Raw genomic sequence first — 14,897 nt, 5'->3', positions numbered from 1 at the left:
ATGAAAACAATGCATTTTATTCATTTCAGACATCATGTTTCATTTCATAATAACATTTACTGCTTAAGACCTACACAATCGATATCTAAATAGAAATAATTTTAGTTTTATTTTTCAAAACGTCCGGGTTCGATTCCCGAGCTGAGAATACATTTTTTTTTAATGTATGAATGCAGTTTTTCTTGTTACTAAAATCGATGACATGGTTCCTAAGAAGAGAATCGTCGTATGTCTTATAGTTTCAAATTTTCCCATACTGACCGATCTAAATGGGCCACCCTGTATAGCTATCTATAGCTGGTCAACCAAATCTTGTCAGTAAAAAAAGGCGCGAAATTCAAATTTTCAATGGGACGATATCCATTTGCGCCTACATTTTTCAAATTTGCCGCTTTTTTCTACTGTCAAGATCTGGTTGACCAAGTATATATACATAGTTACCAAAACAGTAAATACCTATTTAGGTACTTTTTATTGCATAACATAACAATATGACGACAAAAAAGTAATAATGAGCAACTTATAATAGCAATATAACTTAGATCTAACACACTTAAACTAATAACGAATTAGGTAACTATTAGGAATTTTCAACACTATCGCGAAAAGGCGCCAACTCAGCATGTGCTGCAGCATTGCTGCCGCAGCGCTGGTGTTCTGCCGGGACCTAGCAGTGCGCGCGCAGATCTGTGTGATCTAAGTAGCACCAGTGACGTAAACAAAAACAGCAACAAATAATAAAGAAATACGAATTCACGAGCGTTACCACTACACTTTATAAAACAAAATCCCCCGCCGCCGCGTCTGTCTGTTTGTGTGTATGTATGTACGCGATAAACTGAAAATTACTGAACGGATTTTCATGCGGTTTTCACCTATCATAGAGTGATTGTTGAGGAAGGTTTAGGTATTAAATTTGGGTTTTGTGCGGGGCGGGTTCGCTAGTACAAAATACTTATGATTAAACGTTGTACAAAGTGTTTAAAAGTTATATCAAGAAATTATGAAATAGTAAAACTTATATCCGTGTACCCATCACAATTTTCAAAGTTGGATAGGTACTACAAGTTTTTGCACCAGCTAATAAGAACTTCATACCAGCTACGAAGTTCATACCCGCTTGTAGGTAGTATAAAAATAAGTATAGGTATAGGTATCAGCAGCGCAACAGCGTAAACACAATGAATAAGGCAGTAATATGATAGGTAATATTGTGAGTTACCTAAGTAGGTAAGTGTACTGAGCACTTCAACCGCAATAGTGTGATTTGTAGTGGAATTGAAACTGACATGCGATACAATTGCAAGTGTTATTCGAAAACAACAGGGGTCGATAGAAGAGGATGCGGCAGTAATGACCGAAGCCTGGAGGTCGCCGGTGACCCCCCTCAATCATCTAGTTTAGAAGCCGTTCTAGCTCCCCCAACATTGACGTCAAATCAATCGCATCGTTTTAAAGTAATAATATATTATATCCGTATAGCATGTATAGTTGAGAACGCGCTAGTCTAAATTGAAGTGCAGTTTTAGTCGTACGTAACTATGTATATACTTATCTATCTAATACCTTCAAACGAGCAATTCTTGCATATTTATTTATTTATATGTATATATATTTCGGGGATCTCGGGAACGGCTCTAACGATTTCGATGAAATTTGCTATATGGGGGTTTTCGGGGGCGAAAAATCGATCTAGCTAGGTTTTATCTCTGGGAAAACGCGCATTTTTGAGTTTTTATATGTTTTCCGAGCAAAGCTCGGTCTCCCAGATATTTTTACATACATAGACACAACATGATACCTACTATGTAAAATGAAATTAAATGCGGCCTTGTCATGTACTGATTTAGGTACTTGCGTGAAGATCTAAGCCAAAAATTTTCCTTAAATACGAAATTGAACACGCATATTTAGACCAGGCATATTAGGAAGTACACAGATTACGAGTATGTGTTCCAAGAGGTGTACTTCCGTTTGGCCCAAATACATTTCGCCAAATTTCACTTCCCAACAAACTTATCGCAATAGTTTCATTTCCCAAAGGAACCTTTAGCAAAGTTACACTTCGCATATAACTTATTTGGTCAAATTATCATTTGGCATGATTTTACTTTGTCAAATGTTATTAGGACAAAAACTTATTTAGCAAACGTTTATTATTGGCTAATATTATATTCCAAAAAGATGTTTGCTCAAATTGTCACTTCGCAAATTTGGCAAATAGGCATCTCTATTTAAATTTGAACCTAAATTCGTTCTGTTAGAATTTTGAATTTATATAATATTTCTACTCAGGATCAGTAGCTTTCTCCATTCTTACTGAGAAAAAATGTCCACAAGTTTTTGGTGCATTTGTACGAAATTTTGGGGCCACTTTTTACTCGTATTAGGGTCGAAAGAGCTCGTGATTCTGACTGGAAATAATACAAAAAAATCACAGTTCTGTGTAATGCAGATTGGGGGTAATCTTCATAAATTAAGTTATAGTAGGTACAATGCAGTACCAAAAAAATTACTATGTTTATTAAATTTTTAATCATCAAAATGTCAAAATCAAGTCAATTTCATTTCTGATCAAATCGATCGATTTGATCATCCCGTCTGGATACCGCTTTACCAGTTACACTGCACTGAATGGGATTGGCAACTGTCAATGGTTTGCATAGATGGCACCATCATAGCTTGCTGGGGCTTGCCCCTTCTCTAGTTGAGTTCTATGAGATTTGGCTTAAAGGGCTGGCATCTAAGGCATAAAATTCTATATAAAAAACAAGAATTTGACACAATTCTAGGGATTGACAGAGCAATCTATGCTGGCGCCATCTGCTAAATACTTTGACCGGCCAATCCCATTGATTACCGAATCTTAATTTCTTAACTTTTAGGGTTCCGTACCCAAAGGGTAAAAACGGGACCCTATTACTAAGACTCCGCTGTCCGTCCGTCCGTCCGTCCGTCCGTCCGTCCGTTCATCCGCCCGTCCGTCCGTCCGTCTATCACCAGGCTGTATCTCACGAACCATGATAGCTAGACAGTTGAAATTTTCACAGATGATGTATTTCTGTTGCCGCTGTAACAACAAGTACTATAAACAGAATAAAATAAAGATTTAAGTGGGCCTCCCATACAACAAACGTGATTTTTGACCGAAGTTAAGCAACGTCGGGCGGGGTCAGTACTTGGATGGGTGACCGTTTTTTTGCTTGTTTTGCTCTATTTTTTGTTGATGGTGCGGAACCCTCCGTGCGCGAGTCCGACTCGCACTTGGCCGGTTTTTTTATTTTAGGTCCTTATATAATTCTAAAATATTATTGCAGATATGTTCATGGTTCAACAAATTACATCCGTTTGCGTAAAACATAACCAAAATGATAAAGTATTTCAAATGAAAGCAAAAATAAAAATACTGCAGGCCCTCTATGGCCTCTATTGGTATGTAAATTGTATGCCATGTAATATTTTGGGACATGTAAGTTATGCTTAATGATACATTTGACTAAATAATACTTGGTAAACTGAAACTTGACCAAGTAATTATTTGCTAAACAATAACTTGCCAAAAAAGACTATTGCTAAGTGAAAAATTGCGATAAGCTGTTTTGCCAAACATTTTTTTGGGAAATGATAATTTGGGAAACATAGTTTGGGATGTGATACTTTGGGAAACGTTTTTGGCCCATTCATTAGTAAACCGTTCCAAGAACCTACACAAATTTTTTTTTGACACTAAGATTCAGGATCGTTTAATTAAGTCTAAAACAAATTCGCTGATGTAGATGGCTCGTACCTAATAACATACCTATACTAATCTATGGATTGATAATTTTTAAGAAAAAAAACCGACTTCTATGCGGCCCGGTGAAAGATTATTGTAGATGGTGCGCTATGTAGAAAAGGAAGCATTTCGTTTCTGTAAGGCTCGCAGTTCTAACCTAACCTAACCCACTTTTGTTCGGTTCTGTGAGGATAGCAGTTCAAACCTAACCTAACCCACTTAACGGCGCATGCGGTGCGGTGTACGGGGGTTTGAGCGGGAGGGGTTTGGCCTCATCATACTTTATACCTACATTTTATGGTAGGTAATCATAGATGGTTTATTTAGTTTAGGTATCATAGTGGTTTTCCGGGTCAAGGTCCGGGTCTGTGTCCGAGTCCGGAACCGAGTCCGGGTCTAGTCCAGGTCCGAGTCCGAATCCGAGTCCAGGTCCGGGTCCGGGTCCGAACCGGATCCGGGTACGAGTCCGGATCTGGATCCGAGTCCGGGTCCCAGTCCAAGTCAAAGTCGAAATTCGAAATCACCAAACATGTACTATGCGTCGTTGAAGAGTTCTGTTCTGATCATCATCAGCAGTTCCAGTTCATCAAATGCGACAATTTTTAATGTTAATGCTTTATTTTATGATGAAAATACAGAAAATTCTATACGTGTGCCTTTAAGATTTGAGGAGTTCCCTCGATTTCTCATGGATCCCATGTTCAGAACTTGAGCTTGACATAAATATGGCTTAAAAACCTAACTTGCTTAACAAACATAACGAAAAGAAAAAATCGCCAAACGCGAGCTATGCGTCGTTAAAGAGTTTCGTTCTGGTCATCATCAGCAGTTACACTTCCTCAAATGTTACTTTTTAAATGTATATGCTTGATTTGTTGATTAAAACACAACAATCACTATATGTATGCCTTTAAGATTTGAGGAGTTCCCTCGATTCCTCATGGATCCCATCATCAGAACTGGGTTTTGACAAAAACGGGACCAATCTGTATGCATATACATACAATAAAAAAAAGAATTTTCAAAATCGGTCCAGTAATGACGGAGATATGGAGTAACAAACATAAAAAAAATAAAACAAAAAAAAAACATACAACCGAATTGATAACCTCCTTTGAGATTTGGAAGTCGGTTAAAAAGGGCTAAAAAGAAGAAAAAGAAGAATCTATGGATGGCCCTCCGTACACTGTGCGGCAACTTTGGCTGTGAAAGTTGATGTTTGAGAATCCAGTGACCACAAAGCATATGGTACAGTACAGCGCCATCTATTTCAGCTGTCAAATAAGTGCCACGATTTTTCTTAAGGTGCGGCCACACATATCGGGATTCGGCAAATATTCGTGATGGCGTCACGCGTCACGAATATTCGCCGAATGCCGATATATGCCGCGGCAAGACTACAAAGCTCTCTTGCAAAGCTCCAAATATGCCCTTACTTTTATCATCTTTTATTTAGGGTCGACTACAAAGAGATGTATCCACTTTTTCACCTTATTACAAGGCAGTAAGGTGAAAAAGTGGATACATCTCTTTGTAGTCGACTAGTACATGAACAGGCAGCGATATCTCGCGACGAATAGCTTAAACTAGGTATTAGTATTTTGAGTCAATATTAGATGTCACTAGTGATAGTGATGTGTTCCATTTGTTCTTAAAAGCGACATCTAGTGTTAAGTAGTGTCATGTTCATAGTATAAGTACAGTCGTCGTCAAAGATATGTTTACACCTCACCTGGCGGTGGAGCATGAGTTGCGTTCTCGCGCGCGACTTCATACTTGAAGCCATATACATAATATTTTCATAGGAATTTGAGGTTTGTTGTGGCAATGGTGGCACTCCATACTGTTATTTGCCAAATCGGTCCAGTTTTAATTTTATCAGATTTCTATGACGTGATGTTTATTACGCCATTGCGCCAAATATTTTATTACCTACATCGGGTGATGTCTACTTATAGTCCGGAGGAATCAGAGTCAGCTTGGCAAATTGTGTTACGGTTATTAAATAAAAAACAGTTTCAACAAGTACACTATAACCGCATTGATTGCCCCAGGCGAATTATGGCTGGCTTAAGCAGCCAGCCTATTATGGATAGCTTTATCCATCTTTATCCACGTGATAAAATAACTGTCACTGTTTAACACCGTGGGAAAGAAAGTGACGGACACCGTTTTATCACGCTGTCACGTAGACAAGAACGACCATCATATCCGTACAGACGAGCTGGGCAAATCGACCGATTTGATCAGGAAAAAAATTGGCGCCAATCTCATCTAGCGTCTACACTTACACAATTTAATAACCAATTTGCATTCCTAACTTCGAAAATTGGCATTTTTGTGTCCGCACCTGAGGTGCTACCGCGAAAACCGAATTTCGCAAATTGCGGGGATCTGTCTCTTTTACTCCAATGAAGGCGTAATTAGAGTGACAGAGAAATATGCCCGCAATTTGCGAAATTCGGTTTTCGCGGTAGCCCCTCTGCTGATTTGATCGGGGAATCAAATTGGCGTTTGCATCCGCACGGCGTGATTCGATCGGATAATTTCATCAGATTGGCGAAAAATTGTCCCGTCTGGACTCCACTTAGTCCATGTGATAAGTTGTCGCTTTTTAACACCACGGGATTGAAAAAGATGGACACTTTCTTTATCACGCTGTGTCATAGACAAATATGACCATCATAGCACTGTTTCATGTCGTTTTTCATATACGCCGGTTAAATCTAACAAACCCTTGATAATAGTTTGTCCTTATCCGTAATTTTGACATTTGTGTTGGTTAGAAAGATACATATTTTAACAAAGGTTTGCTAAGTTTTATTATTATTTGGGGCTAACACAGACACATATAAATATATCTTTAGATAAATAAATAATAACCAAGTAAAAACAAGTATTTTATTCCAATGTAAGGTACAGATAAATTAGAAAATATTTTATCTTAAAAGTACTAAGTACAATTCACTGAGAAAATTAATGCTGTATCTAAGTATTTTCCAGTTTGTGTGGACGTTATCGAACCCAAGAGAATCATTTAACTATTTTGTTTTTACGATAGCTTCTTCATACTACTGGAACGGTTTTCGTGCAAAATCATTAAATGCTAGCCATTTATGCTTAAATCTCCTAACACTATATTTTAGTTTTCCGTTCATACAATGGAATTCATAATAACTCAGTTCGTTTGTGAAGGACATTTTTTAAATGCTTAGGTATGAAGTGTCAGCCATTTCACTTTTCTTCTTAAAATTAAAATACTCCCAATGTTAAACCTCAATAACAATCTTGTGAAACCATGTTATGTATTTTGTAAAAAATATAATATAATAACTATAATAAGTTATACAATACTAACATAAGACCTAAGTATATCTAATTTATTGTAAATCATAACTTCATAGCTTGGAGTTTTTTTTAAACAAATTAACAAAAGAAACCAAAAGATAATATTTACCCTTATAATAGTTATTTCAGTAATCATTGATTTTGCTAGTTAATGACACAAAATATTACATGAAGCTCCGAAATAGTTGTAAACAGTTCAAATGTTGCAATAAAATAAGACATGAACCTCTGTATCAATAGTTGCTGATAGATTTAGGCAGTTCGGAGAATAATGTGGACTCCTGAATCCGTCTCAACAGGCTGGCTGAGCTGCCCTATCTTCAGGGCGAAGGCGCAATCCTCAAAAGGCTTCTGCATTTGCCCCCTCTTAAACATGCCCAGATCACCGTCACGCTTTGCTGATGAGCAATCAGAGTACTGTTTGGCCAACTCTTCAAATGTCACTTCTTTGTTGACAATCTTCTGACGATACTCTGAAAAACATTAGTCAAAGAGTTAATTGTGAGCATAATAACCATTAACATGCCTTTAGGTCAGTGCAAATTCACAATATTGGTAAGCAAATTAAACCTTGAACCCACATTTCCAAGTGTATTTATTCATTCAATGAGCAATATAAAAGGTATTAGGGCATCCAGCTATTATTTTTAATGTAAATACACTTCTCAGAGTTAAATCCCAATTGCTTACTTACTCGTATTACTTAGGCTAGTGGAGTCCCATAATGATACATTATATCTAATAAGAAAATTCGTAAACTTCAAGAAGTGTGGCTTGGTCAGATAGAAACAGCCTTACCTGAGAGAATGGCTAGTGCCTCCTCCTTAGAGCGAGTGATGTTATCCTCGCGCCATGATGATGGGCGCCGGCTACCTTCATGCTTCACCAGCAAGTGGCTGCACTGCACCTTCTTTGGAGAGCTGCCATCATCCTCTTCCTCTTCCATGGGAGCAGGGCCCTCAGGTTTCTCCCACTGCGACTTTTTAGTGTGTGAGTTCAAGTAATATGTCATACCTGTAACACACATTATACTTATATTCATATGACTGGCACAGGTGTTGGCATACTCTAATCCCAGTATGATTAACATAGTATGCAGTTAGTCACAAGATTCACAAGTGTTTTGGGGTGTTATTTTACTGTGTCCATGGGGTAAATTAAATTAAATTAAATTAAATAACGTTTATTTCAAGCTCGTGGCTCATAAAATGTTAGTTATGTACAATAAAAATAACTTAAAAACTATGTTAGTTACAATAAATACCTTAACTAACCTAACCTAATAGTACACCGCTACTGGGCCCATGAAGCCTACAACAGTGCACCATGTATGGACAGTCAACTCTATCCACAATCGTAGATAGGATGGTGTTGGGGCTGGCGCGCACGCGCCGTACTAGCGATGCGGCTCGCAGGCGCATTGCAGCTTTAAAACAGGTTACGTGTGCCTCAGCGAACATCTGTGACGCACTGCAAAAGCGCGGCAGCCCCACCAACACCCGGAACGCATTATTATATTGGACTTGTAGGGCCTTGTACGATGCTTTTGTAAATTTGCTCCACAGGCTGCACGTGTAAAAAGTGGTACAAAAAGCCCTGAATAGGGTTATTTTACTTTCATTAGAGCACACCGTGCAAACCTGCGGGCAATCATGTTTGCTCTTATCGACAAGGCCCTACGTTCACGTTCGATGTCATCATTGTCCTTGAGGTCGGCGGTGAGTACATGCCCTAAGTATTTATATTTGACCACTCTTTCGAGGTCCACCGAGTTTATACGAATAGGTGGCACTGCAGATGGTAAAATAGCACCGACCCCAAAGACCATATATTGGCATTTGCTGACATTATATCTTAGCCCGTGAGCTTGCGCATAGTCCTCACAGACCTGCAGCAGCCTTCTCATACCGCAGACTGACGCGCTCAGCAGCACCATATCGTCGGCGTAACTCAGGTTGTTAACGTTTACGCCATCTACGTGACAGCCTATATGCATACTGCTGAGCGCGACAATCAGCTCATTTATGTACAGGTTGAACAGCGCCGGCGAGCTCAATCCCCCCTGTCTCACACCGCATTCCATGCCATACAATTCAGATAGCATACCAGCCCACCGAACATAGTTGATCTGGTTTCCATACCAATATCTGAATAAAAATATGAGTTCCTGAGGTAAGTTTATCGACCCAAGTTTTTTCCATAGTAGATCGTAGGAAACCAGATCAAATGCTTTCGATAGGTCTAGGTAGCATGCATATACTGGCGTGTTTCTAGTAACATAGTACGCAACAGTGTGCTTAAGGCTCAAAATGGCACTTTCAGTCGACAGTCCGGGTCTAAACCCAAACTGGTTATCGTGCAGTACAAGTACTTTGTTTAACTGAGTGTTAAGCACACTGTCGAGCACTTTTGCAACAATAGTCGCTAGTGATATTGGTCTATAGTTGCACTTATCTGATAAATCCCCGGTTTTATTTTTTACAACTGGTACAACTATAGTTTTAATCAAATCTGGGGGTAGATAAGAATGTGCAAGACAGAGAAGAACATCGCCAGCACGCGTGTTATATGTTGACCAGCATGGTGCAGATGCTCGACACTGAGGCCATCATGACCTGGTGATTTGCCTCCCGGTAAGACAGCACAGTCCACTATACAGATATAATGAGGTAGCAGGTTTTCACTAAAATTCTTACGAGGTAAAGGAATAAAGGTGAAAGGAAATTCAAAAGTGAGAATCAAAACCACTAAATCGTCATAAATGACACATCGAAGACTATAATGTTTTTGACGGAAGAGAGTTTAACTTTAAGACGCTTACATGTAATTTATTGTTACCAATAACGGTTTCGAAAATACTTTTAGTCACTTATCTTGAAAAAGTTACATTTTCGCATCAAGGCGCTAATTTGTTCAAGACAATACACTTTATAAGTTAATTGCAAGTAAAACGACGAGAAGGCGTGATTCTTTTTCTTACCCGTGCTCCGGCTCTTGCGAGCTTCCCATCCCTCTGGTAGACTTTCTTCCTGAGACATCTTTCTTCAGGTCTGTAAAGGTGCGGCCTATGTAATTTACAAATTGCTGTGAGAAATTAAGACACAAGTAACAAATGAATGCTCTGAAGATTCTGAATCGAACTCAACCAAAGCCAATTTTCTAGCCGGTGAAGACTATGGGCAAGTGAAGTAGGGCAAAAAACGGACTTTCTTGTCTATTCCAAATTTCCGATAGCTGTCAAACTCATTGGTTTTTTTCCAAACCATTAAGACCAAAATCATACGGCATTCTGCCATCTCTAGCCGCCGGATCAACGCCGGATTAAGTATTCAATATTAAAGTGGTAAAAGGCGTAAAATTATCTTTAATTATATTTTTAATAACATGCTCCACCCGTTCGATGAGCCGATGCGACTACATATATGTTTTACTCATAATTATTATATGCTGGAATCTGTTCGGAAAGAGAATAGGTGTGGAATGTAGTATAATAGGTCCCATACATTTCACGACTCTTCTTTTCCGCACAGACTCTCAAGAATATGGAGGTAATAATCGCAGACTCTAGCCAGATTTGTAAACATTGACTGTGTCAAAATCTAAGTTGTCTATGCTCCCATGATCTTTCTCTCGCTCGGTGTTCTCGGCTCGCATACAGACGAATGCACATTCCCAAGGAAATTAATTAGCTAATAACAAAACTATTCAGTGAATAAAATTGTCGCAAGCGTGAGTATTAAATAGTATCGTAAATGTTTGGTATTTTTTGTCCATCGTGGTGGCGTTATAAATTTTAAGTTTTAATTACGTATCACGCCTATAAGCATCACATTGTTCTACTGTACTTTGCAGGGGCGTTCATGTTTCGTTGTAAAAAATGATCGAGTTTACCATAAAAACCTTGGATTCAACGAATCACAACTTCTCAGTGGAAGATGAGGTGAGAAATATTGATTTAACGATTTATTTCTATACATACATACTATTCTATATTTGGTTGCAGCCCGGATTGTATTGTACCTACCCTTACATTGAAATAGTGTATATCACTGAATGTCGATACTGAAATGTCACAGCAATGCATTTCGTTTTGTGAATATGCTTACTTTGTTTTGAAAGATACTGAAGATGCTGCTTAAAATGTTGTGACAATGCCTATTTGTATGTAGTTTATCAAGTATCTTTGCACGTTACTAATTTTCTTATGAACTACCCACATATTATTTACTGCTTAGGTCACAGTTACAATAAGTGATATCAAAATGGTAATAATTTTAAAATTAACGATATATTTATAATTTAAGTTATTGATAAAAGTATTAAATAGTTGATAAATTCTAAAATAAAAATATGTCCACTTGGAAATTAAGTAATTGTGTGATTTTTTTTCTTTATGGTCATATACAGATATTTTTTCATTGTATTTTGTAATAATTATTACAGTATAGCATTAGCCGACGTAGTAATTTTTAAGTGTGGCTGGAGAAATCATCCAATTGCAATGCATTTTTTTATAGCATTCTCAGGTCACAAAGAACATAAAAATAGAATAAAACAAATCTTAAATAATTCTGTTAGGTAGCATAGGTAACGCTTCATTTGTTCTTATTACTTACATTGCAGGTAGTTAAGAAATCCTCTTAGTTTTAGGACGTTTTTGTTTTTAGCATGATATTTCTCTTCCTCACGTTGTCCCGGCATTTTGCAATAGCTCATGGGAGCCTGGGGTCGGCTTAGCGCTTGGTTTTTAGCATGATATTATTATTATTTAAAAAGCAGGTAGGCATTGTCTGTATCCAGTTATCATTGACAAGTAAATGTATAGGTGCATATGCTTGTCTAATTTATTTTTAAATTGAACAACTGATTTCACCACAATAGTAATATTTCATCCACATTAACCTTTTCGACGCCGTGTCAAACACAAAAGCTGTCTCTCAGACGCCACGTCATCGAAGTGTCTAAACTGAAATTGAAATTTATGCATATGCACCTAGGTCTATGTTGCTCTGTGGTCTATGACCGATTTATACGTCTTTGGCGTTGGACCTGCGGTGCGTATATATTGGTCATTGGCGTCCAAAAGGTTAATGTTCAGTTGGATAAAGATGCTAGTATCTCATAGTGGGAAGAGAATTTTGAAGACGATAATAATTATGAATAATATAACACTTTTGCACTTACAGTGTTTTGGCTTGGTAGTATGAAAATGTGCTTTTATAGTGAAATTTCTTAGCCAATTTGATAATTGATTAATTGATGATAATTGCAACTCAAGTTTGAAGGCAATTTCTATCTGTATAGTGCTCCATATATATTTTATGTAGCATTGCAATTCTTATGATTATATCTTTTTTGCTTGGCGATTTTATTAACATATTATTTTTGTAATATTTAGTGGGTGAAATTTTATCAGACCACAATTTTTGTGTATGCTTGGATACTGTTAACAGAACAGATTGGCATTAAAATGATTCTATTCTAAATGTGTTGTGTATGCAGGAGTGCTAAGCTAATAGTTATGCTGACTGTACATGTTAAAATTTGAGTGCACAGTGTTTGCACTTAGTTATTCTACTAGCAGCAGAAGTAGATAATGTAGATAGAGAAACTAGCATGATTAACATAATATTCACAAGTATTACCTATTCTTTTGACTATAGACTTGAGTGCAATGCAAGTAACTTTGTTAAGTTTGTTCAATGCAACCGCTAGTGTCCAGTAGTGTATCAAGCCCCGTCTCCATATCGCGCGGCAAACTATAGAACATTGGCTCGCGCGGGAGTTCGATAGTTTGCCGCGCGATATGGAGACGGGGCTTCAGGCTGTGTGACTCCTTAAATTGACATTCAGTCTTTCTAATTTTGAATAACACTAGGTATTGATGCATTGTAATTTGTATGATGTTACTACTATCTGGCTATGACATACACAAAGCAACGTTGCAAACATCTGTTAAATACAATATCGACACATGGTACTATTATAGTCAATATATTTTTTAGATCACCGTTCAGCAACTTAAGGAGAAAGTCAGGGAGCAAATGGGCATAGAAATAAATCTACAGCGTCTCATATTTTGCGGGAGAGTATTGCAAGACGAAAAAAGATTATCAGATTATGGTAAGTAGCCCTGAATGATAGTTAGATCTAGTTGCTTTATGTGTGATGGCTTCCTATGTAAACAAATACGTATTTCCTATTATTTGGTGTTTAAACAAGTTTTTATTTTTAGACGTAAAAGGCAAAGTAGTGCACCTCGTGCAGCGCGCACCGCCTAGCCCTGAGTCACGCCACTCCGGCTACACCGTAGCGGGCGCGGGCGCCGCCGAGGGCACTAATGCTAACGCCAACCAGACTAGACGGGTGAGAATCTTATTAATAATCTTGTAGATGTAGATGTAGTGTAGGGACGCCTGGCCGGAAACAGGCGGGCTGTCGATCACGTGTCGCGTTCATTCAGCCCAGTTCCCTGGAGTCGGAGCTGCAGGTTACTGTCCCGGCGGCATTCCCATAACATTCTCCTCGAATGTTTTCCTGCAGAACAGAAGGACATCTTTAAGTTTGACGTCCTTTAGTTCGTTTTCTATCAGTGTATCTTTCCCGAATGTACTATATCGCGGTGCCACATACATAATAGATTCCGCTAGTAAGTGTAAGCTAGTCTCCTCCTTACCACAGTGTGGACAGGAGGCGTCTCTGCTAATTTCCATTATCTTATGGTGTCTATTGAGGGTGTTATGACCAGTAATGATACCCGTCAGAAGCCTCAGACTGCTCTTACCTAGTTTCAGAAGATACCTGGTTCTCCTGTGGTTTATGCCTTTGATCATCATCTTCGACTGTCTACATCCAGTTTCTTCTTCCCATTCTCTTTGTGCTTCCATCTCCTTTACCTTTTCTATGACTCCCTTTGTAACGTCCGCTGACATAGGCAGAGCTGGTATTAATAATCTTAAGTAAAACCGGCTACTCAAAAAAGTTTCAAATACCATTAAAAATATTACCTGTAGTATGACAATTAAAACTCGACTAGGAGTGCTAGGACACATTTTCAAAGCTTTTTAATATTTTTTTAGTGTGAGCACAGAATAAATAATAGTACTAAGTACAGAAGACTCACTCTCTAACAAAACGCGTCTGTTACGATCAGCACAGATATGGCCGCTAGGTGGCTACAGTGCCACGCGCGGCTTATGGCTTACCCCGAACGGATGTACTTTTAGCTACCTGTAGCAAAGCGACGAAATCGCGGAATGAGACACGCCTGCTACTGCTACTGCTAAACTGCTACCTGATTTAGATAATGTTTCTAAATTTATCAGCATTTGAAATGATAAATCCCGATAAATTGCTACATTTTAAAGCATCAGTAGGTACGCCTGTTCCCCATTTAATAAAGGATCTATATATTTGCAGCCTAGCCCACTAGCCAGCATCATCAGAGAAGAGCAAGCGTCCACTTCGCCAACGTCGGGCCGCCTAGACTTCATTCGTCTCATGGTCTCTGAAATCAAGACTTCTTTGGCGAGCCTCCAGGCTCAGGCGCCGGCACAGGCGCAGGCCCAAGCTCAGACTGCTAACGGAGAAACCAGCACAGTAAGTCCTTCCCCAAATGCCATCAAGAATACACTATAGATACCTAGTAATACCACCAAGTGGCGACTGAAGCTATAATGCCATCCCTTTCAATCGCGCTGGGTCTAAACAAACATGAAAGAGTGATCAATATGACTTCAGTCGCCAATTGGTATTTCGGATAGTATAGAAGCAA

At 38.5% G+C, this 14,897-nt stretch overlaps 2 protein-coding genes across 2 annotated transcripts in view; one reads left to right on the top strand and one right to left on the bottom strand.

The window, feature by feature from the left end:
• Positions 1-7,252: 7,252 nt before the first annotated feature.
• LOC134661751 (putative peptidyl-prolyl cis-trans isomerase dodo) lies at positions 7,253-10,306 on the bottom strand. The gene is made up of 3 exons (XM_063517933.1): positions 10,104-10,306; positions 7,922-8,137; positions 7,253-7,596 (listed from the first exon to the last, which is right to left on the bottom strand). The coding sequence occupies exons 1-3, from the start codon at positions 10,159-10,161 to the stop codon at positions 7,376-7,378; spliced, it is 495 nt and encodes a 164-aa protein (XP_063374003.1). The 5' UTR covers positions 10,162-10,306; the 3' UTR covers positions 7,253-7,375.
• Positions 10,307-10,701: 395 nt separating this feature from the next.
• The window catches only part of LOC134661776 (large proline-rich protein bag6), a 34,948-nt gene continuing 30,752 nt past the window's right edge, over positions 10,702-14,897 (top strand). Inside the window, exons 1-5 of the mRNA XM_063517962.1 lie at positions 10,702-10,852; positions 10,976-11,063; positions 13,129-13,246; positions 13,359-13,489; positions 14,543-14,722. Coding sequence (XP_063374032.1) covers positions 11,001-11,063; positions 13,129-13,246; positions 13,359-13,489; positions 14,543-14,722 — 492 coding nt within the window. The 5' untranslated portion in view covers positions 10,702-10,852; positions 10,976-11,000. The remainder of the gene's footprint in view (positions 10,853-10,975; positions 11,064-13,128; positions 13,247-13,358; positions 13,490-14,542; positions 14,723-14,897) is intronic.

Source organism: Cydia amplana, chromosome Z (assembly GCF_948474715.1).
Source record: "Cydia amplana chromosome Z, ilCydAmpl1.1, whole genome shotgun sequence".
Taxonomy (NCBI): Eukaryota; Metazoa; Arthropoda; class Insecta; order Lepidoptera; family Tortricidae; genus Cydia; species Cydia amplana.
This window is presented reverse-complemented; position numbering and strand designations above follow the sequence as displayed.

Bases quoted from the DNA above. Each gene is read 5' to 3' on its own strand.
- LOC134661751 (XM_063517933.1), bottom strand. From the start codon at position 10,161: ATGTCTCAGGAAGAAAGTCTACCAGAGGGATGGGAAGCTCGCAAGAGC. The intron at 8,138-10,103 runs GTAAGAAAAAGA...TGTGTGTTACAG, and splicing joins TCGCAAGAGCCGGAGCACGG to GTATGACATATTACTTGAAC. The intron at 7,597-7,921 runs GTAAGGCTGTTT...AATGTTTTTCAG, and splicing joins GGCACTAGCCATTCTCTCAG to AGTATCGTCAGAAGATTGTC.